At 44.3% G+C, this 17619-nt stretch overlaps 1 protein-coding gene and 1 long non-coding RNA gene across 3 annotated transcripts in view; both read left to right on the top strand.

Annotated features, from left to right (window-relative positions):
* The first annotated feature begins 458 nt into the window (after positions 1-458).
* Positions 459-3324, top strand: LOC141085498 (ferritin heavy chain B-like). The gene is made up of 4 exons (XM_073570910.1): positions 459-719; positions 2003-2149; positions 2745-2870; positions 3006-3324. Exons 1-4 carry the CDS (start codon positions 618-620, stop codon positions 3159-3161), a joined length of 531 nt encoding a protein of 176 aa, XP_073427011.1. The 5' UTR covers positions 459-617; the 3' UTR covers positions 3162-3324.
* A 2363-nt stretch (positions 3325-5687) lies between these two features.
* Positions 5688-17619, top strand: part of LOC141085499 (uncharacterized) — a 108096-nt gene continuing 96164 nt past the window's right edge. For both annotated transcript variants that reach the window (XR_012231319.1, XR_012231320.1), the window contains exon 1: positions 5688-6352. This is a non-coding gene — a long non-coding RNA (uncharacterized lncRNA). The remainder of the gene's footprint in view (positions 6353-17619) is intronic.

The raw sequence follows: 17619 nt of genomic DNA, 5'->3' as shown, positions 1-17619 counted from the left end.
CGTCTCTGGCAATAAATTGTATGAGGTTGGACATCCCCTTTAAGGATCCAGAAATTCTAATAGTGGACTGTCTGAAGATAAACAGCTGCCAGACATCTCTGCCAAGATAGCCGATGGTGGAACGATCATTCGGCTGACAGCCATCTTTACTCTGTACCAGCTGTATTTCTGCAATATACAGTTTGCTGCAAAAACATATGGAAAATGTCAATATTGCAACATTTATTAATCTCCACTTATCTCAATAGCTCTCTATGGCACAGAGACAACCTTGGTAATAATAATACCTATAATAAATGTGACCCTAGAAATGTTCCCTTAGTGCCTGTGTGTGACCCCAGCTGGCAGAGGAGGGAGTGTGCACGCCGCCTGCAGGACGCTCCGCCCGATCTCTGGCTGTGATTGGCTGCAGACAGATGACGTCACTCCCCCCCCAGCCTATAAATCCCGAGCTCCAGGGTGCGGAGATCAGATGATCCCTGACTCTGAGCAGAGTTCTTGCTTCAACAGTGCTTGAACGGAACCCTCTCCGAGTCCTCGGCTCCAAACTCGCATCTCTTCCATACCTGAAGACTTTTGCAACCTTTTTGCGCCACTAAAACCATCAAGAAGCCGCAATGGAATCCCAGGTGCGCCAGAACTATCACCGCGACTGCGAGGCTGCCATCAACCGCATGGTGAACCTGGAGCTCTATGCCTCCTACACCTACCTCTCCATGGTGAGTGCTCTGCATCGTCTTATTCAGCTGGAGGACTATAGGTCCCATCCTGCCCAGGTGGCTTAATGCATTGTTCATGGCTCCCCCATGTCTCAGCATTCCCAGATGTAACAAGGTGACTTCTTGTAGCTCCATAGCAGATATCTGGCCAAAGGCTGTGCTCTTCTGTGGGGCCTCTCCGGCCTCCATTGTGGCTGTAGTGCTCCCAGCTATCAGCTCCCTGCAGAGATCTCTAGCACCACACCCTGATGTGGCAGCTCAGCTGATCCCTGCACCCTGGAGTATAAATGTGTTACACACAAGCCCTTCTTATGCTCTGGGGAGGAGACCTCCTGATCATCGCCCTCACAGCTGGCAGAATGTAACAATGTCTACTGAACAGTTACAATGTTGCAGAATGTAGGAGGCTAGAGTTGGTTTATTTTCTTCTGTCTAGGTGTGTGTGGGGGTGTTTTTTTTTTTTTTTTTTTTTTTTCTTCTTAGTTTTAACAACAGAAACCCCCTTAAACATAGGTTACTTATTCAAATGGCCAAAATCGACTGCCCACTCTGCCAGTTCTGATGCCCAGAACCCATTTGGACCAGGCTGGAGAGACCTGGGTTTGATGTGGGGTCCCCTGTTCTATATGTCTGCACTGTGGTATCAGTGGCCCAAAGTCACTTAACCCTTTCATTAATGCCTGTTGGTGCCCATTTTGGGGCCAGATTTATAATTTTTGTTGCTCTTTAAGTGTATTCACATCAGGACACCTCACTGCATTATTATTGTGATGGGGGGGGGGGGTGGTTTGTGTTAAACCTATAAGGGTATGTGCACATGTTGCAGATTTGGCCCTGTGGATCCGCAGCAGAATTAGCTGCATTGTACGATACCATTATAATCAATGAAAAACAGTGACACGCTGCAAGTTTTTCCATGTGGATTTTGTGCGGTTTTAAATCCGCAGCATGTCACTTCTTTGTGCGTTTCTGCAGTGTTTTGACACCTGTTCCATAATGGGAATCGAAAACTGCACACAATCTGCAGGAAAACACAGGTCTTTTTACCTGTGGGTTTAGCTGAATCTGCAATGTGTGCATGTACCCTTAGAAACCAAAATTGGCCTCGTGCAAGGTTTCTCTGTTCCTATTTTAATGTTAATCTCCCCCACCCAAAAAAGTGCGTATATATATATATATATATTAGTCCTCTTCCCATAGTGATGTAATTACACTTCCTTATCTTTACAAGCTAGTAATAAGGGATGTTTGCCACTAAAACTTTTTTTTTTTTTTTTTTTCAGTCCTTCTACTTTGACCGTGACGATGTCGCTCTTCACCACGTGGCTAAATTCTTCAAGGAGCAGAGCCATGAAGAGAGGGAGCATGCGGAGAAGTTCCTCAAGTACCAGAACAAGCGTGGGGGTCGCGTTGTCCTACAGGACATTAAGGTGAAATTTTAGCTTATTGCACAGGCTAGATATACAGTATACTAGGTCTGTGCCTAATGACCGATGCAGGAGATATCAACCATAGGGACCCAATGTTTAAGGGAGGGGGTGATTTGTATAACTGACTTGTCTTGACATGTAGGCTCATATAAGAGGGCGGTAGACCACTGAAGGACTCGCTTGTGTAGATGTGAACATTTTGCCATGGATAGAACCTCAATCTTGGAGTATGTGCACATGTTGAGGTATATTTGATGCAGAAATTCTTTACTTCTTGGCAGGGGAAAATTGCTGTGTAAAAAGCATGCGTGTGGGGGTGTTTTTTTTTTTTTTTTTTTTTTTTTTTTTTTTGTGTTCAACCTCCCCCACTCATTATTATGAGTGAAAGCTGTGGCAAAAAAAAGCTGAAAGAATTAACATGCTGCTGACTCGAACCTGCAAGTCAAAGATGAGTAAAGTGTGCATGAGACTTCAGGATTCTAATTCACTTTACTGGTGTTAGGAAACCATCCAGGCTTTGACCTCCAAGTCCCCTAAACTTCCACATCTCATGAGTGATTCTGAAGACCACTTTGATCTTTTGTCTTTTGCTTAGAAACCTGAGCGTGATGAGTGGGCCAACACCCTGGAGGCCATGCAGGCTGCTCTACAGTTGGAGAAGACTGTGAACCAGGCTCTTCTTGATCTTCACAAATTAGCTTCTGACAAGGTTGACCCTCAGGTGAGTATCCCTTCAAGCCTTGTATCTTTTTTATATTTTTTTTTTTTTTTTTTTTTTTTTTTTCCCTGCTTGAATTTAAGTCTTCAATTTTAGAGCTAGTAATGACTTATCAGTAACTGACCTCTCCTCTTCCAGCTCTGTGACTTCTTGGACTCTGAATATCTGGAAGAACAGGTGAAGGCTATGAAGCAGCTTGGAGACTACATCACCAACCTGAAGCGCCTTGGGGTACCCCAGAACGGCATGGGCGAGTACCTGTTCGACAAGCACACCCTGGGAGAGAGCAGCTAAGATGTCTCCTTCCTGGATACCACCAGTCTAGTCTGCATCTCCTTGTCCATCTGGAATAACTAATGCCTCCTGAGATATGTTGGGCTTACTTAACCCTGGTGTTCCCTGATCAGATGTGACTGCTTGTCTGCAAGTTTTCCAGTAAAGTCTTTCTGTATTTCAACACACGCTTAACTTGTGTTTATTTACTCTTGTTTGCTTTGTAGCAGTAACCTATAAAGGGAGTCTTTCAGCACAAAACGACTGTTCAAACCAAGAACAGACACCTGGGGCACCAATGGTTCAGTGCAACTTCCCTCCTACTTGTCTTCCATCTTGCTCTACCCTCTTTGCTTCACAACTCCAGCAATTGACAGGAGCCAGAGGAGGATGGAAATGGATGCAGAACAATTGGGTGGGGAGCCCCTGTGCTTGGTTTGAACAGCCAGTTTTAAACACAGGGTAGGCAGCAAAAAAGCTGCTAAAATCAGTGCTGCAGCCATATAACCTGGGATTTTACTTTGTGGCTTAACTACAGTTCACCTAATCTAGGTGTTACACGTCAGAATTAACTTGGCTACGTATACCGAGAATTTATAGCATCACAAATTGTCTTGAGAGCCGGAAGTTGCAACATAGAGGGGAGGGGGGAGGAAATATGGTCATATAGCCATTGCGAGAAGAAATAGGAATCGGTGAAACAAGGCAGAGAAGTTGTACAAGCTATACGAGTGTAACAAGTTGCCATCTGCAGTTTCTGATGTTGGTCCTTCCACATCAGTCCTGCTGTAGATGTCACCTCTTTAAGCTCATAAATCTATAGTCAGGCTGGGAATTGCGGCTATAATGCAGCTTTAAGGGAATCTGTCAGTACAGAACGACTGCTCAAATCAGGTGTCTGCACTTTATTTGGCCATACCGTGATGGAGCACCTTCCCACCTGCTTGTTCTCGGTCTCTCTACACTTTCCTGCCTCTATAAAGCCAGTGCTGTCAATGCAGGGAGGGTGAAGATTCAGATTCCAGTTTTGTGTAAGGCCTGTTTCACACTTCCGTTTTTTCAAATCCGTCAAAATCCGTTGTTTTCCGTAAAAAAACGGATCCGCCATTTTTTGCAGGATCCGTTTTTTTTGTCCCATAGACTTCCATTACAGTTACCGCGGATCCGTCAAAAAAACGGATCCGTTTTTAAAAAAACGGATCCGTTTGTATCAGTTTCCGTCAAAAAAATGGAAACTGATCCGTTTGGCGGACACAAAAACGGAAGTGTGAAACAGGCCTAAGGAAGAGACTAGCCGTCAGCTATTACAGAAGCGATGGTGTCAGACTGCTGTCATATCTTCCAAGTGACTTGTAGAAGGATATAACAATGTCTCTCCGTCAGAAGATCATCTCCTCCACCCCCCCCCCCCCACCACATCTCACCAAACTGTTTGAGTATAGTAGTCTTTGGCATACTTCCCCCCCCCCCCAGTAACAATGATTTTCAACTCTTATGGCAGTAACTATATCAGGTATACAAATAACCAATGGAAACCACCTACTATAGATCTGATCTGTAGGGGAACACCACTGGGACCCCCTACTAATCACAAAGAATAGGGATTACAAAGTCTCTTGCATGTCTGACCACCTCAACATTCACTGTCTGGAAGAGTGGTGGTGACGCATCCCCAGCAATCGTATATTCACATTCTGGCCTATGGATGTTGTGAGACAAGCCCTTAATCATTAGTCCATTATTGTGCAGTGTGTGGTACTGGACTGTAGTTTGGGGTTTAAATTTTCTAAGCCTTAAAGGTGGCCATAAAATATTCCCACAAATATCATTAAGCAGAAATATCACTTTATATTCAAGCTGTGTCAGAAAAAATTGGTATTGGCGGTTGGTTGCCCGATTCTGTCCTGACTTGGGCAAGACAATCCTGGTAATGATGCCCTGGGGTGACATTACCTCTTCACACCTACCAACCTGGACGCTGCATTGTTACAATAATGGCTACCCTTGTTAACTGGACTCCAGTCATGTAACAACATTTTGAAGTTCATTATTCTTGTTTTGAGGACTACTTACTTGGTCGGCCATTTGATTCCACTGCCAGCATTACATAGTAAGTTTCAGGACACGGACCACCTGACTGTTTGGCTCTAGATACTAAGCAGTAGGGTAGTCTATGGCTTATCCCTTAACACACAAACCATTTTGCTGACAGACTTCTATAGATTCCCAAATCTTTCGTAACAACCATGAACATTACATATAATACCTGAGGAAGGATGTAGGTGTTAGAAACTTTTTCCCTTCATCACTAATCCAAAAGATGGAAGGAGTGGTATAGAAAGCCAGGAGTGACTAAACACCAGCTAGAAGTGAAGTATAATTGCTGGTTGGATAACAAGATATTTTCCCTTCACCCATGACAGCACACTTTTATATACGGGTGCTGTCATGGGTTCCGGGAAAAACCGGCTACCCGTAAGTAACCATGGTGGTTTCACTTTTTTTTTTTTTTTTTTTTTTTTTTCCCCAAAGGGTTATTCCTATCAACATTCAGAATTTGCAAGTGCTATGCTCTTTGCTTAGGAAACCAGACACCACCGATAGACTTGGCGTAAGTCCGATATAGACGGGACTGATCGAGGACAGTGGTAAATATCTAAACTAGCATATCACTAATTGCGATATGTCCCAGGTCCTTAAGTGCATAAAGTCCTATAGTGCAAGACCTTCTATACCCATTATTCACAGTATGAAGCCGATGGTTAATGGTCAATAACCTAAAAGGCATATGGTGCTAGTAAATGACATGACTAAAGACAAAAGTGCATATTATCCTATGGTACAGCACCTTTGATTCTTGACATGCGTTTCACCGTGGCTTCTTCAAACTGATGAGTTAGGGTTAAATATGAGGAAAAATGCAGTTTTAAGAGTCTGAGTCACAACTTAAACATTTGACGAGTAACTAAAAAAATATCCAGAAGTTTCTCAATGTCCTTCAGGAAATATTCGGGAAAGACATCTGATGTTCTCAATAATTCCCGACAGACTTTACTTCTGTCTGTTACTTTTTATTCTTTCCTTAGGTATTTGACACCTCTGACCTTCCAGTAGGGGTAGTAAACATACTTACCGGTGGACGGGACCATTTGTCCAAATACCTTGTGGAGCACCAAGATATACAAGCCATGTAGTACTTTGGATCTGAGCAGGTAATGCACTTTATTCTTCTGTCTTTTTCCATTCCATCTTGTGGTATTCACCCCGGTGTCATAAGTTCTGTTTATACCGAAATCATGATGGCAATTCGAGATCGATTTTCTAAATGAGAGATGGTTACCCCTACACATCAGGGGGACATATCTGCGATGGTTACTTCTCCACACCAGGGGACCATATCTGAGATGGTTACTCCTCCACACCTAGAGGTCACACCTGAAATTGTTACTCCGCCACACCAGGGAGTCCTATCTGAGATGGATATCCCTCCAGGGGGTTATATCTGAGATGTGTAAAATAAATTGCAGAAGGCACTAGTCACTTCCATATTTTATATGACTCACTCATTCAAGTCTATGGGTGACGAAAGAAAATTGCATCCCATGTGGATCATCTGTATAGTATATACATTGCATTTATTAAAATAGGAAACTGTATTTGGTCTTGTACATTATAAATCCTGTCTGCAGCAACCAGGGTCATATTCCTGTCCAAACGCTACAAAAATGCCTCCACTCTGTTCCAGTCATTGCACCAGTTCCCCATCCGCTATAAAATACAATATAAAGTTATCACTCTCACCCACAAAGCTCTCCCCTGTTCTGCTCCACCCTAGATCTCCTCCCTCATCTCTGTCTACGCCCTACCCATGCGCTCCATTCAGCTAATCACCTAAGACTAAAGCCCCCGTTACACACTGCGATATCGCTAGCAATATCGCTATAAAGTCACCGATTTTGAGACGTTGCAGCGATATTGCTGCATGTGATACTTACCTCCGACCGGCTCCCCCGCTGGTTATCGCTGATCGCGTGAGAAGCTGCTGGATCATTCCTCGTCGGTCACTTCCTGCGGCGCTTCCTGCTGTGACGACGAGCGACGCGTGGAGCCGGGCGGGAGGACGCAGGATCGCCGCGTCTGACAGGTAAGTAGCGATCCCTGTCCCCAGCGATGTCGCTAGTGAGATCTGCCTGAGTGGCAGCTCACTAGCGACCACCTAGCGATGCACCAGCGATCCTGACTGCGTCATATCGCTAGTCGGGATCGCTGGTGCATCGCTAGGTGTAACGGTACCCTAATATCTTCCGAACCTTCCACTCCTGTCTCCAAGAATTCTCTCATGCTGCTCTAATTCTCTGGAATGCACTACCCTGGAAAATTTGATTCTTATAATGTCTGATATTGTCTGCCCATGTCCCCTCTGAAAGGTCTGGTGCTATAGGAATAAAAATGATTACTATTATAAACTGTTCATGTATATAAATACGGATGTCCCACGGATGTAAAATACAAACACACAGATGACAATATGGTTAAAAATCTTGAGGTTTCTTTACCAAAATTGGACAATTTTTCATATCCTTGTTTGACCCCAACCAAAATCTGTATTCTCCTGTCCTCAATCTTCTGCCTCCAAATCGAAAGTGGTGCAAAACTGTCTTATTTAACATGTCATTAATGGACTTTTGGTTTATTGTATGGAAGATATTATGAAGTTAGTGTAATGGGAGGAGGGTAGGGAATAACTTGCTGATAACTGATGGTTCAACCATTTGGACCACCAGTGATGCTGAGATTGGAGCTTTGTAATCCCATCTTGAATAGAGAAAGGAACATGCCTGATTTCAGCTCTTTTCATTGACAATGAGACCGCTAAAAATAGCAGACTGCTGTACAGTCATGGCCAAAAGTTTTGAGAATGACACAAATATTAATTTTTACAAAGTCTACTGCTTCATTTTTTCTAATGGCAATTTGCATATACTCCAGAATGTTATAAAGAGTGATCAGCTTAACAGCAATTACTTGCAAAGTCAATATTTGCCTAGAAAATGAACTTTATCCCCCAAAACACATTTCAACATCATTGCAGCCCTGCCTTAAAAGGACCAGCTAACATCGTTTCAGTGATTGCTCCATTAACACAGGTGTGGGTGTTGATGAGGACAGGGCTGGAGATCAATCTGTCATGATTAAGTAAGAATGACACCACTGGACACTTTAAAAGGAGGCTGGTGCTTGGCATCATTGTTTCTCTTCTGTTAACCATGGTTATCTCTAAAGAAACACGTGCAGTCATCATTGCACGGCACAAAAATGGCCTAATAGGGAAGAGTATCGCAGCTAGAAAGATTGCACCTCAGTCAACAATCTATCGCATCATCAAGAACTTCAAGGAGAGAGGTTCCCTTGTTGCCAAAAAGGCTCCAGGGCGCCCAAGAAAGACCAGCAAGCGCCAGGACCATCTCTTAAAAGTGTTTCAGCTGCGGGATCAGCCACCAGCAGTGCAGAGCTTGCTCAGGAATGGCAGCAGGCAGGTGTGAGTGCATCTGCACGCACTGTGAGGCGGAGACTCTTGGAGCAAGGCCTGGTCTCAAGGAGGGCAGCAAAGAAGCCACTTCTCTCCAGGAAAAACATCATGGACAGACTGATATTCTGCAAGAGGTACAGGGAGTGGACTGCTGAGGACTGGGGTAAAGTCATTTTCTCTGATGAATCCCCTTTTCAAATGTTTGGGACATCTGGAAAACGGCTTATTCGGAGAAGACCAGGTGAGCGCTACCACCAGTCTTGTCTCATGCCAACTGTCAAGCATCCTGAAACCATTCATGTGTGGTGTTGCTTCTCAGCCAAGGGAATGGGCTCTCTCTCAGTCTTGCCTAAAAACACAGCCATGAATAAAGAATGGCACCAGAATGTCCTCCAAGAGCAACTTCTCCCAACCGTCCAAGAGCAGTTTAGCGATGAACAATGCCTTTTTCAACATGATGGAGCACCTTGCCATAAAGCAAAGGTGATAACTAAATGGCTCAGGGAACAAAACATAGAGATTTTGGGACCATGGCCTGGAAGCTCCCCAGATCTTAATCCCATTGAGAACTTGTGGTCAATCATCAAGAGACGGGTGGACAAACAAAAACCTTCAAATTCAGACAAAATAAAAGCATTGATTTTGCAAGAATGGACTGCTATCAGTCAGGATTTGATCCAGAAGTTGATTGAGAGCATGCCAGGGAGAATTGCTGAGGTCCTGAAGAAGAAGGGTCAACACTGCAAATATTGACTTGCTGCATTAACTCATTCTAACGGTCAATATAACCTTTTGTTACTCATAATATGATTGCAATTATATTTCTGTATGTGATAAAAACATCTGACAAACACACATAAAAACCAGAGGCCAGCAGATCATGTGAAAATATAATATTTGTGTCATTCTCAAAACTTTTGGCCATGACTGTACTTGGCTTCCTCCAGCAGTCCCTTAGACAATGAATGAAGGAGGGGGAGGGTGCTGGTGAGGAATAATCCTCAGCCCCCAAGTAAAGAAATGGGTCAAAGACTAGAGGTCACGTTACATTTAGCGATGCACCAGCGATCCCGACAACGATACGACCCGGTCAGGATCGATGGTGCATCGCTAAATGGTCGCTAGTGAGCTGCCAAACAGGCAGATCTCACCAGCGACGTAGCGATGCTCGGTGGTCGTTACTTACCTGTCAGATGGCAGTGATGATGACGTCTTCCGCCTGCGTCCATGCGTCGCTTGTCGGCGCCAGCGGGACTCCAGCGAGAAAACGGCCCAGGACGTTCTCGCGCAATCAGCGATATCCAGCGGGGGGGGGCGGTCGGAGGTGTCGCATGTAGCGAGATCACTATTGCGTCACAAAATCGTTGACGCTTTAGCGATATCGCTGTGTGTAAAAGGCCCTTTAGGTAACAGGTCCCTAACGCCTCACCTCTCCTGCTCTGGTGGCTACTTCCACTAGAATTATTACCTTTTTCACCCAAGAATACCAGCAAAATTAAAAAGTGGAGTATTTTAGGAGTGAGGCTCAACAAGAATGTGTTTTCAAAGATAGATATAGAATTTTTCATTGATTGCAGAACATTTACACAATATGAGGGACAAATAAAGACATTCATCCCTGACATCCTATATTTTAAATTTCAGACTCAAGGATGGTCATGGAAACTAATATACCTTAATTATAATGGTGGCTGTTTAGTTTCAGCCAAGGTGTCCAACATTTGGCTGTTATCCTAATGGAAACTAAACAGACCCCATTATAGAGAAAGGGATACATCTGATTGCTTTTATGTCCCTCTTGCGACAAATACAGTTTGCAACAAAACTGGTGGTGGTTCTGGTGCCATATTCCTGTACAGATAGTGGTTCTGGTGACATATTCATGTATGGATAGTGGTTCTTTTGATGTATTCATGTTGTGGTGGTTGTTCTAGTGATATATTCATCAGCAGAACCATCATCAGTACGTGAATACAAAACCAAAATCATCATCAGTACAGAAACAGAACACCAGAGCCATCAATAGTACATAAAAATGGCACCAGAAGCATCATCAGTAAATAAATAGGTCACTAGAACCACAATCAATACTTGAGTACAGCCTCCGAACCACCACCAGTAGATAAATACATCCCAAGAATCACCATCAGTACATGAATACATCATCAAAACCACTATCAGTACATTAATGCATCACCAGACCCTCCATCAGTACATGACTGCATCACCAGAACAATTACCAGTACACAAATACATCACGAGAACCACCATCATTAAATACAACATCAGTATCATCATCAGTTCATGTAAATGTTACCAGAACCACCATTAGTACAATCAATACATCACCAGAGCCACCATGAGTATGTGGTAATAGCAGGTACACAGGATGCAGTGACGAGACGCGAGAGAGATATGACTTTAACCCCTTTCTGTCATGTGACGAACTATCCCGTCCATGTGCCCTGGGACTTAATTCCCAGGGACGGGATAGTACGTCACAGCAATCAGCAGCGCCCACGTGGTGAGCGCTGCTGATCGCGGCCGGGTGTCAGCTGATTACCACAGCTGACACCCGGCACAATGTGTCATGGGCGGTCACGGACCGCCCCCGACATGTTAACCCTTGCACACCGCGATCAAACACGATCGCGGTGTACCGGAGGTTAAAGGGAAGCATCGGCAGGGAGGGGGCTCCCTCCGTGCTTCCCTGAGTCCCCCCACAGCAGCGCAATGTGCAGCATAGTGATGTGTCGTTCATGAACGATCCAATTCAAAGTGCCGGCTCCCTGCTGTGAACGAAATGAGCCGGCTCTGCAGGGAGAAGGAGCCGTTTTTTGTTTTTTTGTCCTGGCGCCTCAGCAGCTTATCAGACCCAGCTTACTGAAGCCTGACTGTGACTCATCTGGGGGAGGAGCAGTCAGGAGAGGACTGTGAATAAATGCAGGGGAGTTAACCCTTCAGTCCCAAATATACACTGCCAGTTCCTCCATGGCATGGAGGGACTCAGCACATTGTCCATCTGCAATGACCTGTGCATTACCTTTAGTCCCGAATAAAGATCTACTTTACTGGCCCCTCATCCATGGCGTATACATACAGTATATGGTATGTGTTTGGTATATCATCTTCTCATAGTGTTAGGCCAGGTTCACATTGCGTTAATGGCCCTGCGTTCAACGGGATCCGTTACATAGCAAGCGGCACTAACGCTATGTAACGGACGCGTTAACGCACCCATTGGCCGCAATGTTACTAACGCATCCAAACGGATGCCAAAATCGGCATGATGCACTACTTCACGACGCACCCACAAATGCTGCAGACCGCATTCCAGGGTACGTCATGAAGTAACGCATCATGCCGATTTTGGATGCGTTAGTATCATTGCGGCCAAAGGGTGCGTTAACGCATCTGCTACATAGCGTTAGTGCTGCTATGCAACGGATCCCATTGAACGCAGGGCAAGGAGGATTCAGGACACTACAGGGAGGAGGATAGACGACGTCAGTTGTTGCTGCTAAGAGCTCTTACTCACTAACGAGAGAGTCGCACCAATTCTTGTGCATGTCTCTCGCATGGAAACCTGGCACTGCCACCAGCACTCGGACCGGAGCGTGCGGTTACATGTACTTCTATGTAGTCACCCCCTCCGGTCCAAGTGCCGGCGGCAGTGCCAGGTTTCCATGCGAGAGACTCACACGAGAATCACGCGAGTCTCTCGCAAGTGAGTATGAGCCCTAAGGGTAGCGTAAGTAATATAAAGTGATTTTAGGCAAAACCTGTGGAGAGATCAGGTCCAGCTCCAATCATTATATAGGGTTAAGCTGGTATCACACTTGCATATTTAGAATGCACACGGATCCGTTTTCGTCTCCATTGACTTTCAGTGGTGACGGATGGGACTTACATGTGCATCCAGTTGTCACCGTTTTCCCACACATCCGCATATCTGCATATTTTATCAGATGCACAAAAACGCAACTTGTTGCAGTTTTGTGTCATCTGAAAAACATACAGGCACAGGGAGACGCACGGACGTCTGGAATTAAAATGGAGCTCTATGGAGCACGGATCCAGGACAACATGGATCCATGTGCTTCCGTGTGCAGGAATCCGTTTTGCGGCACTGAGCATGCTCAGAAGCGAGGGATGTGCTGTATGGGACCAGTATGCAGACATAATATAGACTATGTCCACATGCTGCTCTGTCATACAGTGATCTTTCCTGCCTCACTAGAAGGGCTTGTGCCCTGTGTTATAGTGTGGTAATGATAATAAAATGTATTGGGAGCATGTATATAACATGGGGGCACCTGGTTAGGGGCTGCACGAGTGGGGCTGCGTTCACACTAGCGTTGTGGTACGGTGCGTTGTGAAGCGTAGCAATCCTGATCCAGATTAGATCTCTATACTTAACATAGGGATGCACGGACCTGCGTTTTCATCAGGATGCATCATGTGCACCGACACATATCACAGCATTTACTAATTCACAAAGCACATGAACAAAAAAATGCCACAATACATGGTAAGGCTACAACTGAGGAGCCGGGGCCTGATCACAAGAGCTGACAATCTGAGGACACAGCAATGCTGAATAACAGTCTACACTGCATTAATAGATCCTTATACAGGGGTATAATGAGGCCTCACTGTACAGGACAGCACGGAGCGAGGAGCCGGGGCCTGATCACAAGAGCTGACAATCTGAGGACACAGCAATGCTGAATAACAGTCTACACTGCGTCACTAGATCCTTATACAGGGGTATAATGAGGCCTCACTGTACAGGAGAGAGCGGAGCAGAGGCCTAATCACAAGAGCTGACAATCTGAGGAAACAGCAATGCTGAATAACAGTCTACACTGCATCACTAGATCCTTATACAGGGGTATAATGAGGCCTCACTGTACAGGAGAGACCGGAGCGAGGAGCCGGGGCCTGATCACAAGAGCTGACAATCTGAGGAAACAGCAATGCTGAATAACAGTCTACACTGCATCACTAGATCCTTATACAGGTGTATAATGAGGCCTCACTGTACAGGAGAGACCGGAGCGAGGAGCAGTGGCCTGATCACAAGAGCTGACAATCTGAGGAAACAGCAATGCTGAATAACAGTCTACACTGCATCACTAGATCCTTATACAGGGGTATAATGAGGCCTCACTGTACAGGAGAGACCGGAGCGAGGAGCAGGGGCCTGATCACAAGAGCTGACAATCTGAGGAAACAGCAATGCTGAATAACAGTCTACACTGCATCACTAGATCCTTATACAGGGGTATAATGAGGCCTCACTGTACAGGAGAGACCAGAGCGAGGAGCAGGGGCCTGATCACAAGAGCTGACAATCTGAGGAAACAGCAATGCTGACTAACAGTCTACACTGCATCACTAGATCCTTATACAGGTGGAGAATGAGACCTCACTTTACAGGCAAAGACCTAGAACGATGACTGTGGAAAACGGATTTCTATTTAAAAAAAGAGCCGTTTAAAGAGCCAAAAGAGCCGGCTCTTTATGGTGAGCGGAGCCGAATGAGCCGGATCACCAAAAAGAGCCAACTTCCCATCACTAGTGCAGCGCTGCTGCGGGGGGGGGGCTCTTTCCCTGCCGGTCCCCAGATCCAAGATGGCGACCGGGGCCTGCAGGGAGCTGGCTTCCTCAGTGCCTGCAAAGCGCAGGCAAGGAGGAAACCTGCACACTGCCTGTGACAGGTTGCTGATATGTCACAGTGATCTGTGATGTGACAGATCAGCGATCTGTCACAGGACAGTGATGTCCCACCTGGGACAATGTAATAAAGTTAAAAAGAAAAAAAGTGTAAAAATAATTTTTTAAAAATTGCTAAATAAATTAAAAAAAAAAATAAAATTCCCTAATAAATTCATATTTTGGAAGAAATAAAAAAAAACAATAAAAGTACACATATTTGGTATCGCCCCGTCCATAAAGACCCGCCCTATAAAACTGTCCCATTAGTTAACCCCTTTAGCGAACCCCTTAAAAAATAAAAATAAAAAACGAAGCAAAAAATGATTTATTGTCATACCGCCGAACAAAAAGTGCAATAACGCGTGATCAAAAAGACGCATATAAATATGCATGGTACCGCTGAAAACGTCATCTTGTCCCGCAAAACACGAGCTGCCATACAGCGTCATCAGTGAAAAAATAAAAGTTATAGCTCGCAGAATAAAGCGATGCAAAAATAATAATTTTTTATATAAAATTGTTTTCATTGCATAAAAGCGCCAAAACATAAAAAAAGACCTAAATGAGGTATCGCTGTAACCGTACTGACCCGAAGAATAAAACCGCTTTATCAATTTTACTGCAGGTGGAACGATGTAAACGCACCCCCCAAAAGAAATTCATGAAACGCTGGTTTCTGTTCATTCTGCGTCCCAAAAATCGGAATAAAAAGCGATCAAAAGATGTCACATGCCCGAACATGATACCAATAAAAGCGCCAACTCGTCCCGCAAAGAATAAGACCTCACATGACTCGGTGGGTCAAAATACGTAAAAATTATAGCTCTCAATATGTGGTGATGCAAAAACTACTTTTACAATAAAAAGCCCCCCCGTTATCACCCCCTTAGTTAGGGAAAAATAATAAAATAAAAAAAATGTATTTACTTCCATTTTCCCATTAGGGTTAGGGCTAGGGTTAGGGCTGAGATTAGGGTTAGGGGTGTGTTGGGGTTAGGGTTGGAGTTAGAATTGGGGGGTTTCCACTGTTTGGGCACATCAGGTGCTCTCCAAATGCAACATGGCGTCTGATCTCAATTCCAGCCAATTCTGCGTTGAAAAAGTCAAATGGTGCTCCTTCCCTTCCAAGCTCTGCCATGCGCCCAAACAGTGTTTTACCCCCACATATCAGCGTACTCAGGACAAATTGGACAACAACTTTTGGGGTCCAATTTCTCCTGTTACCCGTGGGAAAATAAAAAATTGGGGGCAAAAATATCATTTTTGTGGAAAAATGGGGTCACTTGTGGGGAGTTTCAATAGTTTAGGTACATCAGAGGCTCTCCAAACACACATGACACCCACATAACATTCCATCAAAGTCTGCATTCCAAAACGTACAGTAGTTTTCTCCCACATATGAGGTATCAGTGTACTCAGGACAAATTGGACAACAACTTTTGGGGTCCACTTTCTCCTGGTACCCTTGGGAAAATAAAAAAAATGGGGACTTAAAGATCATGTTTGTTGAAAAAATACGATATTTTTTCCTTTTGGTCTAGTTTCCAAAATGGGGCCACTTGTGGGGGGTTTCCACTGTTTAGGTACATCAGGGGCTCTCCAAAAGCAACATGACACCCGCAGACCATTCCATCAAAGTCTGCATTCCAAAACGTCACTACTTCCCTTCCGAGCCCCGACGTGTGCCCATACAGTAGTTTTCTCCCACATATGGGGAATCAGCGTACTCAGGACAAATTGGACAACAACTTTTGGGGTCCACTTTCTCCTGGTACCCTTGGGAAAATAAAAAAAATGGGGACTTAAAGATCATGTTTGTTGAAAAAATACGATATTTTTTCCTTTTGGTCTAGTTTCCAAAATGGGGCCACTTGTGGGGGGTTTCCACTGTTTAGGTACATCAGGGGCTCTCCAAAAGCAACATGACACCCGCAGACCATTCCATCAAAGTCTGCATTCCAAAACGTCACTACTTCCCTTCCGAGCCCCGACGTGTGCCCATACAGTAGTTTTCTCCCACATATGGGGAATCAGCGTACTCAGGACAAATTGGACAACACCTTTTGGGGTCCAATTTCTCCTGGTACCCTTGGGAAAATAAAAAAATTGGTGACTCAAAGATCATGTTTGTGGAAAAAATACGATTTTTTTATTTTCACTCCCGGGCGTTATAAACTTCTGTGAAGCACTGGGGGGTTCAAAGTGCTCACCACACATCTAGATAAGTTGCTTGGGGGGTCTAGTTTCCAAAATGGTGTAATTTGTGGGGGGTTTTCACTGTTTTGGTACATCAGGGGCTTTCCAAACGCGACATGGTGTCCGATCTCAATTCCAGCCCAAAACGTCAAATGGCGCTGCTTCCCTTCTGAACTCTGCCATGCGCCGAAACAGTGGTTCCCCCCCACATATCAGGTATCAGCGTACTCAGGACAAACTGCACAATAACTTTTGCAGTCCAACTTCTCCTGTTACCCTTGGTAAAATAAAAAAAAATTGAATCTAAAGTATTTTTTTTGTGAAAAATAGTTAAATGTTCATTTTTTTTTTTTAAATATTCAAAAAATTCCTGTGAAGCACCTGAAGGGTTAATAAACTTCTTGAATGTGGTTTTGAGCACCTTAAGGGGTGCAGTTTTTAGAATGGTGTCACTTTTGGGTATTTTCTATCATATAGGCCCCTCAAAGTGGCTTCAAATGTGATGTGGTCCGTAAAAATAAAATGGTGTTGCAAAAATGAGAAATCGCTGGTCAACTTTTAACCCTTATAACTTCCTAAGAAAAAAAAATTTGGGTTCCAAAATTGTGCTGATGTAAAGTAAACGTGGGAAATGTTACTTATTAAGTTTTTGTGTGCCATATCTCTGTGATTTAAGGGCATAAAAATTCAAAGTTGGAAAATTGCGAAATTTTCAAAATTTTCGCCAAATTTCCATGTTTTTCACAAATAAACGCAAGTTATATGAATGAAATTTTACCACTAGCATGAAGTACAATATGTCACAAGAAAACAGTGTCAGAATCACCAGGATCCATGGAAGCGTTCCAGAGTTATTACCTCATAAAAGGACAGTGGTCAGAATTGTAAAAATTGGCCTGGTCATGAACGTGCAAACCACCCTTGGGGGTTAAGGGGTTAAACGTTAACTTTTATAGATAAATGCCGTTAGGGCTATTGTTACGCAACCAACAGAATAACAGTAGTTGTCCTCGCAGGGAGCCAATACACATA

Source organism: Dendrobates tinctorius, unplaced genomic scaffold (assembly GCF_039654945.1).
Source record: "Dendrobates tinctorius isolate UK_male_01 unplaced genomic scaffold, ASM3965494v1 ptg000028l, whole genome shotgun sequence".
Classification (NCBI taxonomy): domain Eukaryota; kingdom Metazoa; phylum Chordata; class Amphibia; order Anura; family Dendrobatidae; genus Dendrobates; species Dendrobates tinctorius.
Note: the sequence above shows the minus strand (reverse complement) of the source record. Positions and strands in the feature narration are given on the sequence as shown.

What these genes read in the sequence shown, in the direction of transcription:
- LOC141085498 (XM_073570910.1), top strand. Translation starts at nt 618, where the DNA reads ATGGAATCCCAGGTGCGCCAGAACTATCACCGCGACTGCGAGGCTGCC. An exon ending in TTGTCCTACAGGACATTAAG is followed by an intron (nt 2,150 to 2,744) that starts GTGAAATTTTAG and finishes TCTTTTGCTTAG; the next exon opens with AAACCTGAGCGTGATGAGTG. An exon ending in CTGACAAGGTTGACCCTCAG is followed by an intron (nt 2,871 to 3,005) that starts GTGAGTATCCCT and finishes CTCCTCTTCCAG; the next exon opens with CTCTGTGACTTCTTGGACTC.